This window comes from Sorex fumeus, unplaced genomic scaffold (assembly GCF_029834395.1).
Source record: "Sorex fumeus unplaced genomic scaffold, SorFum_2.1 ptg000030l, whole genome shotgun sequence".
Classification (NCBI taxonomy): domain Eukaryota; kingdom Metazoa; phylum Chordata; class Mammalia; order Eulipotyphla; family Soricidae; genus Sorex; species Sorex fumeus.
This window is the reverse complement of record NW_026606087.1, coordinates 13,939,413-13,952,280: the sequence shown is the minus strand read 5'-3', so window position 1 is coordinate 13,952,280 and position 12,868 is coordinate 13,939,413. Positions and strand designations below refer to the sequence as shown.

The window sequence follows — 12,868 nt, the reverse complement described above, 5'->3', positions numbered from 1 at the left end:
CATATGTTTATTGATCTTAAAATGAATTGCTTATTAATAATGTTTTCTCCTGGGGTTTTGCTTACTGATTTTTTAAGCATTTGAGTTTTAACATTTTTTAAGTCTCATGCTCTAACTACTGAGCTAACCTGGTGATTCTATGTTAACACTTTTTTTTTCTTTAAAATTCTGTGATTTATATTGCCTTACATTGCATTCCTTACACATTTTTTTTTACTCTTTCGGTCACACCCTATAATGCTCAGGGTTTACTCCTGGCTATGCATTCAGGAATTACTTCTGCCAGTGCTCGGGGGGATCCATAGGGGATGTCAGGGATTGAACCCAGTTTGCCTTGTACGAGGCAAACACCCTACCCATTGTCCTATCACTCAGGCGTGTATTCCTTACACACTTTTGCACAATATTTGTATCCATATAAAATGAAGCCAAACAAAAGTTCTGCTTCTTCCCTATCTTCCTTTCTTGCTCACATACAGAATATTCACATAGAGCATATGTTCTGAACCTAGAATGCTAAGAACATCCTGCCCTATTCCATAATTTACCTGTTTTGTGAACCTGCCTCAAATTTTAATTCTTGATTTTGCATTTTAAGTATAATTGTATAGCTCCTTTAAGACAAAGTAAGAAACTCCCCCAAAATGTATTTGACACAAATGAGTATGCTACAAAGTTTATTAGATCAGCAATAGCAATTTGGTCACAAAGTGAAGAAAATAGAAGAGGCATAAAAGCTAACAAAAAGTACCTATAAACATATATCCTCATGCTTCAACACAACTTAAGACCTGTGAGTTCTTGTTATGTGTATAATAAGAAATTGAGTAAAGTAAATTACTATGGCTATTCTTAACAAAACTGTGTAATTATTTATCTATTTTAATCTTCTGACACCCGTTGTAGTAGCATATATTCAAATACTAAGGCCCTTGATGTCACCTTATAAATAAGAATTGTTCAACAAAGAAAATTACTGTACCGAAACCTTGGCTCCTTAAAATGAAGCTCAATAGTTTCCCTTCTTTACTTTGTCTCCAAATCCTAGTACCAAATGAACCGCTACAAACAGTCAGAACTCACTTGATCTTGATGCAGCATCAAACAGACAGAAGAGAGACTGTGCTCACAAGCACACAGAAAATCCACAAGATTGCAGTGAGACACAGACACACCAAACCATTTAAAAATAGTCAGGGGAAAGATGACAGTACTGATAGACTGATTCCCAGCTCATTCATTTTTTTTTTTTTTCTGGGAGAGGTTTAGTGTAGGAAAGAGGGAGATGTTTAGGGCCTGAGGGACCCTGACACAGTGTTGTCTCAGTCCCAAGGGAAGAGAACCTCAGGAGGTTTGTGTTAACTCTGCCCAAAGGTGTGTTTCATTTGCAATTGCTTGAGACTTAATGGTCCTGTGAGTTTGGGCTATAAGAGGAAGCCTATCTGATTATTTGGGTTTTTTTTTTTTTCAGCTCCTGCCTTCAGCGTATTATTCAATTAATAGCTGTAAAAGTTGAAATTATAGTACTTCCTTCTTCTTTTACGCATAAATTAACAAGTCAAACAGATGTTTTAAGAAGTTGCTTGTGAACATGTTTAAGACAGTGATAGATTCACAGTGCACATGTGAAAATGCTTATATGGCCAATTACAAGCTATTCTAATATTAGCTTTCAGAGTAGAAGATTTACTAAATTTCATAACTGATATTTCTTCTTTTTCCCACTGTAGCACCAGTCATACAGGATCTCAGCCAAAAAAAAAAGTTATAAAGCCTAAGGCCAAGCAGAAAGTGCAAATGCAGGGCTGGTATGCGTGATTTGCGAGCCTAAATCACAGACTATATCCTGAACTCCACCTCGCCCTCAGAGAATCCCAGAATTGCCCAATAATGGAGAGCTTGAAGTTGTCCCTGGACACTACCAGGTGTGGCAAAAACTAAGAAAAAGAAAAAAAAAAAACTAGAAGGTAGAAACGTTCCTTTCTTGGGTCAGCCTAGCCACAGTCCTTCCTCAGACCTACTACGTTAGAAGATCAAGTTGAGCACTTAATAACAGTCTCTTTGGAGTATCTTTAGCTAAAAATTCTCTGTTGACTTCTAAGGTATTATGAATTAAAGTGCATAAACTACTCTTTGAAAACCCTTCAGTGTTCTTAAGTTCAGTAAATGCGTTTCTGTTCCCCATAAATATACTCTATATCTATTCTCTTTTGTTTTTCTTGTTCAGACTCCATCATCTTTTCCTAAATACTAAAATTATTTATTTATTTTTGAACAATACATTTCTTTATTGCACTGCAATGATCTATGATTGTTCTCTGTTCAATCAGAGTCCTAAACATTTTAGGTTTAACATTGGTTCGTCCTTTCTCTTCTGCTGCAAGGAGCTTAGGTTTACTAAGCAACACGTCTCAGAATGCTCCTGAAGCACTCCCATTTCCTCATATTCATCTTTTTTTTTAATGTAGAAATACTGCTATTAAATCAGCCACTGATTAGCTGATTGAATTGAGCATGAGCTCCACCTTACTTTTTTTTTCATTTTTTATAATTTTATTTATTGAATCACCGTGAGAGCAGTTACAAAGCTTTCGGGTCTAAGTGTCCGTCATACAATGAAACACCCGTCCCTTCACCAGTGCCCAGTCTCCACCCCCAACAACCCCAGTATAACCCCATCCCAAACCATCCCCCTACCTGTGGGACAGATGATTTCCAAATTACTCTCTCTATCTCTACTTTGATCACATTCAATATTTTGACACCAGACTCTCCATTATTGAGATTTTACCCCAACACTCAGATCTGCTGAAAAGGCAACAGTAGACAATTTGTTTTCTATTGCTGGTTATGAATAACATATGATGTCACATGCCTGCAGTAGTGGCTGCGCGATTTTGAAATTCCGAAATTTTAACACTTAAAGCTGGAGGGATTTCTGCCAAACCCTGCTGGGTTCCGAGATTTGTTCCTAAGTCTCTTGGATCATGGCCGTTAAGCAGCTTGATCAAGAAACCAGAGAGGCCGTTCGTGGGTGATGACTTGGGGGTCTTTTTGGGGTGAGGAGAAAAGGACCGGCTCCACCCCCATCCCATGAGGACCAACATGTCTCATCACTGCGGGCCCACGCCTGACTGTCCAATGGCCTCTGGAGGATGGCAGCCACGAAATACTAAAATTATTTAAATAGAAGCCTAGCATATGATATTTCCATTGGCATTTTGCTTAATACATTTCCACACTGTACTGGACTGCTCTCTATGTCTTATGAAACTTCTTGTGAACATATTTAGTATAGTGGTAGATTCACAGTGCACATGTGAAACATCTGTGACATTTTTTAGCTTCAATTTCATTTTGTCTTCATCTCAGAGTTTGGGTGGATGCCATTTTGTCTAATTTTTTTTTAATCTTTATCTACATCTTTATGTAGTTGTCACATTTTCATTATTTAGGATCAATGTAACATGAGACATTATTTTATATATTTTGCTGATAAAATATACTTTAATAAAACATATCTTTGTGGGAAAACTTTTTTCCTTAATTATATAATTTTTAAACATTTTTATTGAGTCACCATGAGATACAGTTAAAAAGCTTTTGCAATAGGATTTCAGTTATACAATGCTCCAACACATATCCCTCTACCTGTGTACATTTCCCACCACCAATATACCCTAATCCCTCCTGCCACCCCAACCCCCACCCTCACCTTCCTTTTTTCTTCCTCACCAAGCACTTTTCTTCTTTGTCTCTCCCACTCCACCTGTGGGCATTATGGCTTGTAATACAGATACTGAGGGGCTATCTAGTTTTAACCCAATTTCTGCACACATCTCCCATCCAGAGCTATCCCTTCAACCATCATTGTCATAATGGTCCCTTCTCTACCTGTAAACTTTTACATGTCTGTTAAAAACTGTCGAGAGTTCTTGATACCTAAACCTTAACTTACAACTAAGTAACTCTTAAAGGTCACCTCTAAGAGACAGGTAAGTTCCCTGTATTTTAAAAATCTAATCTTTATCTGTAGAAATTCAAAGAATTTCAACTACTAACCATAAATGTTTGACTTCAAAATTGTTTATATGTATGGCTTTATCTCAACAATGGGCATGTTTCATTCTGGTTGGCCACAGTTTACAAATAATTCAATTTCCAAAGGCTATCTTTCTGTATTCTACATTGCAAGCTGATAATGTTTTGAAAATAGATCTCTCAAATGAATGTCACTTTTAGTGTACTAAGTGGAGTTTTAATTTGCCACAATTCCCATAGGAATGTTAAGAATTAAATTTTAGAAATTTTCCATTTTTACCTCTGACTGTCTCTCCCTAAAGATACAGATTTTTTGACTGATAATTGTGTGGAGAAAAATATGGACATAGATAACTTGAATGAGTTTGATAATAGTAACTGGTCCAAACAAATTGTGTATAATATTGGGCTTACTGCTACTGTAACCTAGGGTAAACAAGAGAGAGTCTGCTGAGCCAATCAATGATATCTTCTGTAATATAATAGGCACATATTCGGATGCTTTAACTTCTCTATAGGGTCACACTATAAAAATTTGTATTATACCTCCTGATGCTTCATTTCCACTTAAATAACAGGAACAAATCAACTATTCTTTTCTCATAAGAAGTAGTTCTACTGGCATGGCATAGGAGCAATGCTTCAACACACTTCTGGCCCTGTTATCTAATTTCGCCAGAGAAGTGAAATTAATCTTTAAAATAGAAATTGCCACAATTCAACAATGATCATGAATATAATATGTGTTAAATTTGAAATTATTTTAGTATATTAGATTATCAAGCGATCAAATAATTAAATATTAGAATAGGAATTTATTTATGCCTGTTTTGTTTTTTTTTACATGTGTGCTTCGGTCTCTATCAACTTATGAGTTCTCATATGAAAATTATTTCAGTCATATAAAGCTTTTTTAATGTCATTTTTTAAAACATTTGCCACTGAATTAACTTTTGATTTTGAAGAGTCCTACTCTGCTCCTATGTGGCGCCAAAGATAGAGACCAGGACTTACTTGTATGGGCTTTGTCACTTAAGCATCTCTCTAGTCATTGGTTCATTTCTAATTAGACATGTCTATCTTTACCTCAGGCAGTTAAAGGAATTAGTCAAAACGAACTGCCCAAAAAGACTCTGTGAAATTTGTTGGAGATAATTTCCTTTAACTCTTCTTTCCTCCATGCAGTTTAGGATTATGATTTTATCCCGATGATGTGCTTCACTGGGCCATAAAATTTTCTATCTCTGTTAGTGAAACACCATGAGGTACAGTTGTAGATTTACAAATTTTTGTGCTTGGATTTCAATTGTACAATGATCAAACACCCATCCCTCCATCAGTGCCCATTTTCCACCGCCACGGGTCCCAGTATCCTTCCCACCCCCCATCCCTCCATCCCACCCTGCCTCTGTGGCAAGGTATTCCCTTTTGTTCTCTCTCTCGCACAAAAATTTGTAAGTCTACAACTGTACCTCATAGTGTTTCACTAATAAAAATTTAAAAAATAAATAAATAAAAAATAAAACAAAGCAAAAGAAAACAAAACAAAATTCGATCTCTGATTTAGCTGTGAGGGGAGTACTGGGTTTTGTGTCTTTAGACCGCTGCCACTTTTAGTGGTCCCCATGTATACAGAGCTATTACATAGCCAGGCTAATAAAGGTCTAAGGTGTCTTATTTAAAAAACAAAAAACAAAAAAGCTGCCCATTTATGGAGAGTTAGGGTATATATTCATGGAAAATCAACATTGACCACTGAAATCTATTCTACCCCAATCTCTCTCTCTCTCTCTCTCTCTCTCTCTCTCTCTCTCTCTCTCTCTCTCTCTCTCTCTCTGTCTATCCCGTTTGAGCATTATGGTTTGCAATACAGGTATTGATTGGTTACTGTGTTTGGCATATCGAATACCTCACGGGGAGCTTGCCAGGCTTTGCTGTGAGGTCGAGATACTCTCAGTAGCTTGCTTAGGCCCGCTCGAGCAAATTGATGAACAATAGGAGGACAGTGACAGTGAGTGCGAGTATTGAAAGGTTATCATGTTTCTCCCTCTAACTAATTTCAGCACTCAGTTCTTTATTATTCAGAGTGAACATTTCCAGCTATTACTGTCATAGTGAACTTCTCTATCCTAATTGCCCTCTCTCCCTCCACCACTTGTAGCAAACTTCCAACCATAAGCCAGTTCTTCTAGTCCTTGTTTTTACTAGGTATGAATCTCCTACTATCTTTAATATCCCACATATATGTGTAGTAATTCTATGTTTGTCCCTTTCCTTCTGACTCACTTCGCTCAGCATGATAGTCTCCATGCCCATCCATTTATAAAGAAATTTAATGACTTCATTTTATCAGTGGCTGCATAGCATTCCATTGTGCAGATGTACCATTGTTTTATTATGCAGTCATCTGATTTCAAGTACTCAGGTTCTTTGCAGATTCTGGCTATTGTGAATAGTTCTTGGCTTATTTTTAATCAATCATACTGATCTTTTTAATGAACAAATTCTTGACTTTATCAATATTTTTAAATCATGTTTCTTAGGGGGAAGAGTTGTGCCACATCCAGAGTACTAGGGGACATCCTAGGTTATTGTTTTGATTTTTGGGCCACACTGGCCATGCTCATGGATTACTCCTGGCTCTACGCTCAGAACTACTCCTGACAGTGCTCAGGGGATCATATGGGATGCTGCAGATAAAATCCAGCTTGGCTGCTTGCAAGGCAAATTCCCTACCCACTGTACTATCTCTCCAGTTCAGGAGATATCCTACTAGCTTTGGAAGGCAAATTCCCTACCCGCTGTAATATCTTTCCAGTTCAGGAGATATCCTACTAGCTTTGTGCTCCAGAGGGACCATAGCAGTACTCGGTGCTTGAGCAACTTTAAGTTGTACAAGAGATTTAAACCAGGGTTGACCATATTCAAGTAAAGCTCCTTAGCTCTGATCCTATTTATTTCTACTCTAAAGGTAAGGTAAAGGCCCTCCCGTTGATCGTCGATTTGCTCGAGCAGGCCCAGTAACGTCTCCATTGGAGACTTTGTTGTTACTGTGTCTGGCATATCGAATACTCCCGGTAGCTTGCTGGGCTCTCCGAGAGGGGCGGAGGAATCGAACTCGGGTCGGCCATGTTGGCCGCGTGTAAGGCGAACGCCCTACCCGCTGTGCACTCTAAATTTTATTATTTGTTTCCTTCTGATTAACACTAGTTCTGTGTATTCCATCTTTTCATTGTAGCTTCATGTATAAGTTAGATTATTTTTTAGACTTCTATTGTGTATTAATGGAATCTCCTATCCATTTGAAAAGACAAAGCTGAGTGGAAAGAGCCCTGTATGAGACTAAAGGTATACTACTGTGTAGTCTTGAACAAATCCAAATTTCTCTTACTATATATTTTTTTCATTTGTATAATGATGATTTTTGTGTATTTCCCCAAAAAGTAGTACGCTGCTTTGACTAACAAGCACAAAACAGAAGCTGCACACGTTGGCTTCGGATAATTAATACAGCACAGTTGCAAGACTTGGAATAATTCAACATAAGGTAAAGCTCATGGAATCACATGCATTGGAATCACAGGAGGTAAGTTTACTCCTATAGACCTATAGTTGGGTTTATTAGTATCATAATATTACCCATCCTGCAAAATACACTTCTTCCATTTAGAAGTACAGGATAGAATGTGATAATGAAGATATTTCACTTATATTTCCAGGATTGCATATGTTTTCAGTCCCTAGTTTAAAAATCTTTTTGGTATTTATTTTGAAAGAGAAAAAATCCTGTTAAATCAGAAAAAATATATATAGAATCATGTTTTGTTTTTTAGCATAGTCTAATACTCCGCTTTCATACTAGGTTCTTTCTTTTTGGAATTTTGAGTGTATTGATTAGTCCATGGACATAATAACAGACTGCATGGAAAAAGCTGAGATAAATAAGAGCATCTCTGTGCAAACATGATTTATTCCTGGGAGTTTTGCATGAGGGTATAAAGCTACACTCTTTCTTTTGGGAATCTCTACCTTTAGTTTACTCCATTTTCTCCAATAACAACATCGCTTTGCCTAAGGAGTTAGTGAAATGAAAATTCAACTTATGGATCAAATAAAACTGTCAGTTTTTTGTTTTTGTTTTTGTTTTGGGACCCCATCTGGAGGTGCTCAGGGTTTAACTCTGGCTCTTCACTCTGCAGATTACTCCCGGTAGGGCTCAGGGGACAATATGGGCTGCTGGTCATGAACTCAGATTGGCCGCCTACAAGGCAAGCACCATATCAGCAGTACTATTTCTCTGGCAATAAAACTGTAAAAGTGTTTTACATGGCAACTTTATGAATGCATTTATAATTTTAGCATGATGATTATTTTTAAGCTGTGTTATTTAGTATGGTTATATTTAATATATTATATTTTATTTCAATGAAGAAATAATTATTCTTTTAACAGTTTTGCTGGCAAAGTAAATTATATAGAAAGCATTGTCAAAAATGTAGTTTAGCTTTAAGGTTGATATAAAAGTATGTATTTTGTGTTTTTTTGGTATTCACAACCTGAGGTGCTCCAGGGCTACTCCAGGATCTCCAAAAGCTCGTCATTTCCAGTAGCGCTCAGGGAAACATCCAGTGCTGGAAATTAAACCCAGGCCTTCTACACTCAAAGCATGTATTTATTCCATTGAATATCTCTCTAATCTAAAAAGTATGTGTCCAATGGACAGTGATACATATAGAAAATACAATGCACTCACCTGAGGTGCTCACATTTTTAATATTTACATAAACCCTTCAAATGCATATAGGCTTTTTACTGGATTTATTAACAATCCCATTCATAACATTTTGAAATTGTAAATTCTGAAAGTTAAAATATCAGGAATTCAAGTTTCTATGTTAATCCCCTAGCTTCATAAATTCACAAAATTGACAAGCACTGTAAACTTTCATTTTCATGTTCATTTGTAAAGTGTGTCCTATGCATTTTAATATAATAAAGAATAATATTTGTATATTCTAGCTTAAGTTTTATTTTCCTACTACTTAATGGCTGGATTTTGCAAAAGCTTTACAAATCATATTGGGGGTCACACCCAGTGGTGCTCATGTCTTACTTCTCACCCTCCACTCAGGATCACTTCTGAAGGGCATGGGGGACCATATGGAGTGCCAGGAATCAAACTCTGGTTGGCTACATGCAGGGTAAGCACCCTACATGCTTTACTATCTCTCCAGCTCAGATTTTTGGATATTAAAAATGCACAATCAATCAGTTGATAGTTAAAAATGCACAATCAATTAGTCTTCGACACTTGGTCGTGGTTAGGTATAGTAACTGCATTCATCAAGCCATAATATTGACATTTTTATAAACAAGTAAGCTAATCTCTAAGAATTAAAATTTTAAAAGAAGTAAATTTAAAAATTTAATTAGTGGCTCTTTCTCACTGATAGTTTGAGTAGAGCTAAATTTTCTTTACTTATGTCTGCAAAATTATTTATCCACATTCATAATTCAATTATTTCCTTTTCTGTGATTCTTTTGTCATTCCTGATTCAGTTTTGAATGCATCCTCCTAAGTTAGATATATAAAGTTGACATGAAATCTTTTAACTGTATCTCAAGGTGATTCAATAGCAGTGTCCTATCTATAGCACTGATCTCCCATTGTTCATCGAATTGCTTGAGCAAGCACCAGTAACGTCTCCATTTTGAGACTTGTTCCTGTTTTTAGCATATTCTATAAGCCACGGGGAGCTTGCCAGGCTCTGCCATATGGATGGAATACTCTCGGTAGCTTGCTGGGCTCTCCGAGAAGGACGGAGGAATTGAACCCAGGTTGGACGTGAGCAAGGCAAAAGCCCTACCTGCTGTGCTATCGCTCCGGTCCAATATGCATAACTTGTGCATATTGTTTTGATAGATATGTTTTGATAGATATGAACTTATTTAAGCTGTCATATAAAATGAATTCTTACTTAGATGTAGTCTAACTTAAATCAAGTTACAATACACACTTTCAAAACCTTATCTTTCAGATTACTTCATGCATCAACTCTACTCTGTTTCCATTAGAAACTGTTTAAAGACTATATCGCTAAACTGGGATGAGAATTTCTTTTCCCTAGCTCCATATTTACATTTACATTTACATTCTCTTGCCTTGAAAAATCATACTTTGTCAATGAGCTTCAGTTTTCATTTCCAGGAAAAAGTTTTGATGACTCTAGTCCCATAGAACCTGGTCCACATATCCTCCAACCTCTTTACTCTACTACATCCACAGCTGGATTCTGTCCTCAACTCAGTTCTGTAACAATAGATAACATTTATTTCTAGGAATTAGTAAAAGCACTATGATCAAAATGTACACCATTTTCTCAATTCTAATGAATATGGATACATATCACGTGTTTGTTTATTTTTCAGGTGCTGTGCCTTCTTCAGCACCTCTCCTCCCAGCAGAAATGAGACTTGATTCTGTCATGCAATCAAGGAAAAAACTCTCTAGATCAGAGCTCCGTAAGTCCTGAGGCAAAGTGTAAATTATTCATTTGGCATCCAAATGAATTTCTTTGAAAATTAATCTAAATATTGTGAAAGCTATGCTCTTTTCTCAAAGCTCTGACCACTTAGGAGTTTTTATATTCTTCTAGGAACAATCTCTACAACTTGTTTCTCAATTTGTTTTAGAGAGTAGAAGCTACTCTTCTTAGCCAGCACCATTGCTGACACCCTTTGAACTGATGAATTCTCTGTATTTCCATTATAGAAAGCAATGCCTGAAGCTGAAAGGTGCTTAAAGCTGTGTGATTCTCTTTTTTTAGGAGGAGAAGGTAACAGCTTGGACAAACTATAAAAAAAATTATTGTCAATGCCTTGAATCCATCTATTAATTCCTCTAAGAAATTTCACATGCACACTTTCATGTTTAGCCCTTTCTCATTCTCCGGCTGACCATATTTTTCCTCTGTAACTACAACTCTGTGCTTGTTTGCATCAATTTATCATAAATGTACATATTTCCCTGTTTTCACTTTCTTTTTTCTTATAATGACTGTATATTTCACAGGAAAATTTCTTTATAAAAAGTGTAAAAACTTTTCTGGGGGCTGGAGAGATAGCACAGCAGGTAGGGTGTTTGCCTTGCACGCAGCTGACCCAGGTTTGATTCCCAGCATCCCATATGGTCCCCTGAGCAACGCCAGAAGTAACTCCTGAGTGCAGAGCCAGGAGTAGTAACCCTTGTGCATCGCCAGGTGTGACCCAAAAAGCAAAAAATAAAAAGTGTACAAAATTTTAATAAACAGAAACGTGTCTATGTAGATTTTAACATAATCTGATGCACAAGGACCTATAAAAATTAATTTAAATTGCACTTACTTTTAAAATTACTGCAATATATGCACACTATAAATTTATACTAGCTTTTTTATGAACAACAAGTATTATTCTCTGCCCTTCAGAGAAAACAAAAGTAAGACCTTATCTCTGATCTGCTTGGTCTTCACTCCATAGACAATGGGGTTGAGTGCAGGAGGAATAACAATGTAAAGGTTGGCAAACATGATGTGGAAAGTGCGTGAGACATTGTGTCCAAAACGATGGGCAAGGATGGAGAAAAAGGCAGGTGTATAAAACATGAGGATCACACAAACATGGGAACCACAGGTGCCAAGGGCCTTTTGGCGGGCATCTCGGGAGGGGAGGCGAAAAACAGCACAGAGAATGAGAGTGTAAGAGACAGCAATTAGAACCACATCTGAGAAAACTGCCATGAGAGGAACACAAAAACCATACCATATGTTGATGGAGATATCAGCACAAGCGAGCCGTGCAACACCTATGTGTTCACAGTATGTGTGAGGAATAATGCGTGTCCTGCAGAAAGGTAGGCGTTTCAGCAAGAAGACAACTGGAAAGATGGTGCAGAAACTTCTAAAAGAGATACCCACAGCAATCTTGATGATGGTCTTGGGGGTCAAGATAGTGGTGTACCGCAAGGGAGAACAGATGGCCACATAGCGATCAAAGGCCATGGCCATGAGGATAGCTGAATCTAAGACAAAGCCAAAATGCAGGCAGAATACTTGTGTAAGGCACCCTTCGAACGAGATTTTTCGATCCTCAAGCCAAAAGATACTAAGTGTTTTAGGGACGCCAACAGTGGATAAGATGAGGTCCGTCATGGCTAGCATAGAGAGAAAGAAAAACATGGGTTGGTGAAGACTTCGCTCCATGGCAATGAGGTAGAGAAGGATGCAGTTTCCCACCACAGCCACAATATAGATGATGAAGAAAGGAATCCCAATCCACACGTGGAATTGCTCCAGACCTGGGATCCCCACCAAAATGAAGGTTCCTGGGTTGTAACTGCTCTGGTTGAAAATGGCCATGGCAGATTACAATTGCACGAATCTGAGATCCTGAGGACAAATGGTGATAAACAAAATTTGGAGCCATTTCAGTCACTTTCATTTCTTTTTTCTCACTTCTAATCATACATCATTATTGACTCCTAAAGACAAAAATTCCATGCCATTTATATTCCAAAGTAAAAAACTTTTGAAGTGAAAGAACTCTGGCATGATAATGTTGGCAAGTTTTTAGTGTAAATCAGAATTTCTCAAATATTTGGAATGTATAGCCAGTCTGTAGAGATTATCTTCTTTCAAAGCACATTTTTTCATTTACACATTCTTTTCTAGTACTTTTATAGATTGCTTATAATTACTCATTTTTATACACTATACCACTTATGTAGATTACTAAAATACTAGATATAATTTTCCATGGATTGGTTTATAGTTTCTATGAGCTAAACATA

The 12,868-nt window shown here is 37.1% G+C and overlaps 1 protein-coding gene across 1 annotated transcript; it reads right to left on the bottom strand.

The window, feature by feature from the left end:
- Nucleotides 1-11,489: 11,489 nt before the first annotated feature.
- On the bottom strand, nucleotides 11,490-12,449 carry LOC130025203 (olfactory receptor 52H1-like). Its single transcript, XM_056116149.1, has one exon. It carries the CDS (start codon nucleotides 12,435-12,437, stop codon nucleotides 11,490-11,492), a length of 948 nt encoding a protein of 315 aa, XP_055972124.1. The 5' UTR covers nucleotides 12,438-12,449.
- Between the last annotated feature and the right edge of the window lie 419 nt (nucleotides 12,450-12,868).

Bases quoted from the DNA above. Each gene is read 5' to 3' on its own strand.
- LOC130025203 (XM_056116149.1), bottom strand. From the start codon at position 12,437: ATGGCCATTTTCAACCAGAGCAGTTACAACCCAGGAACCTTCATTTTG.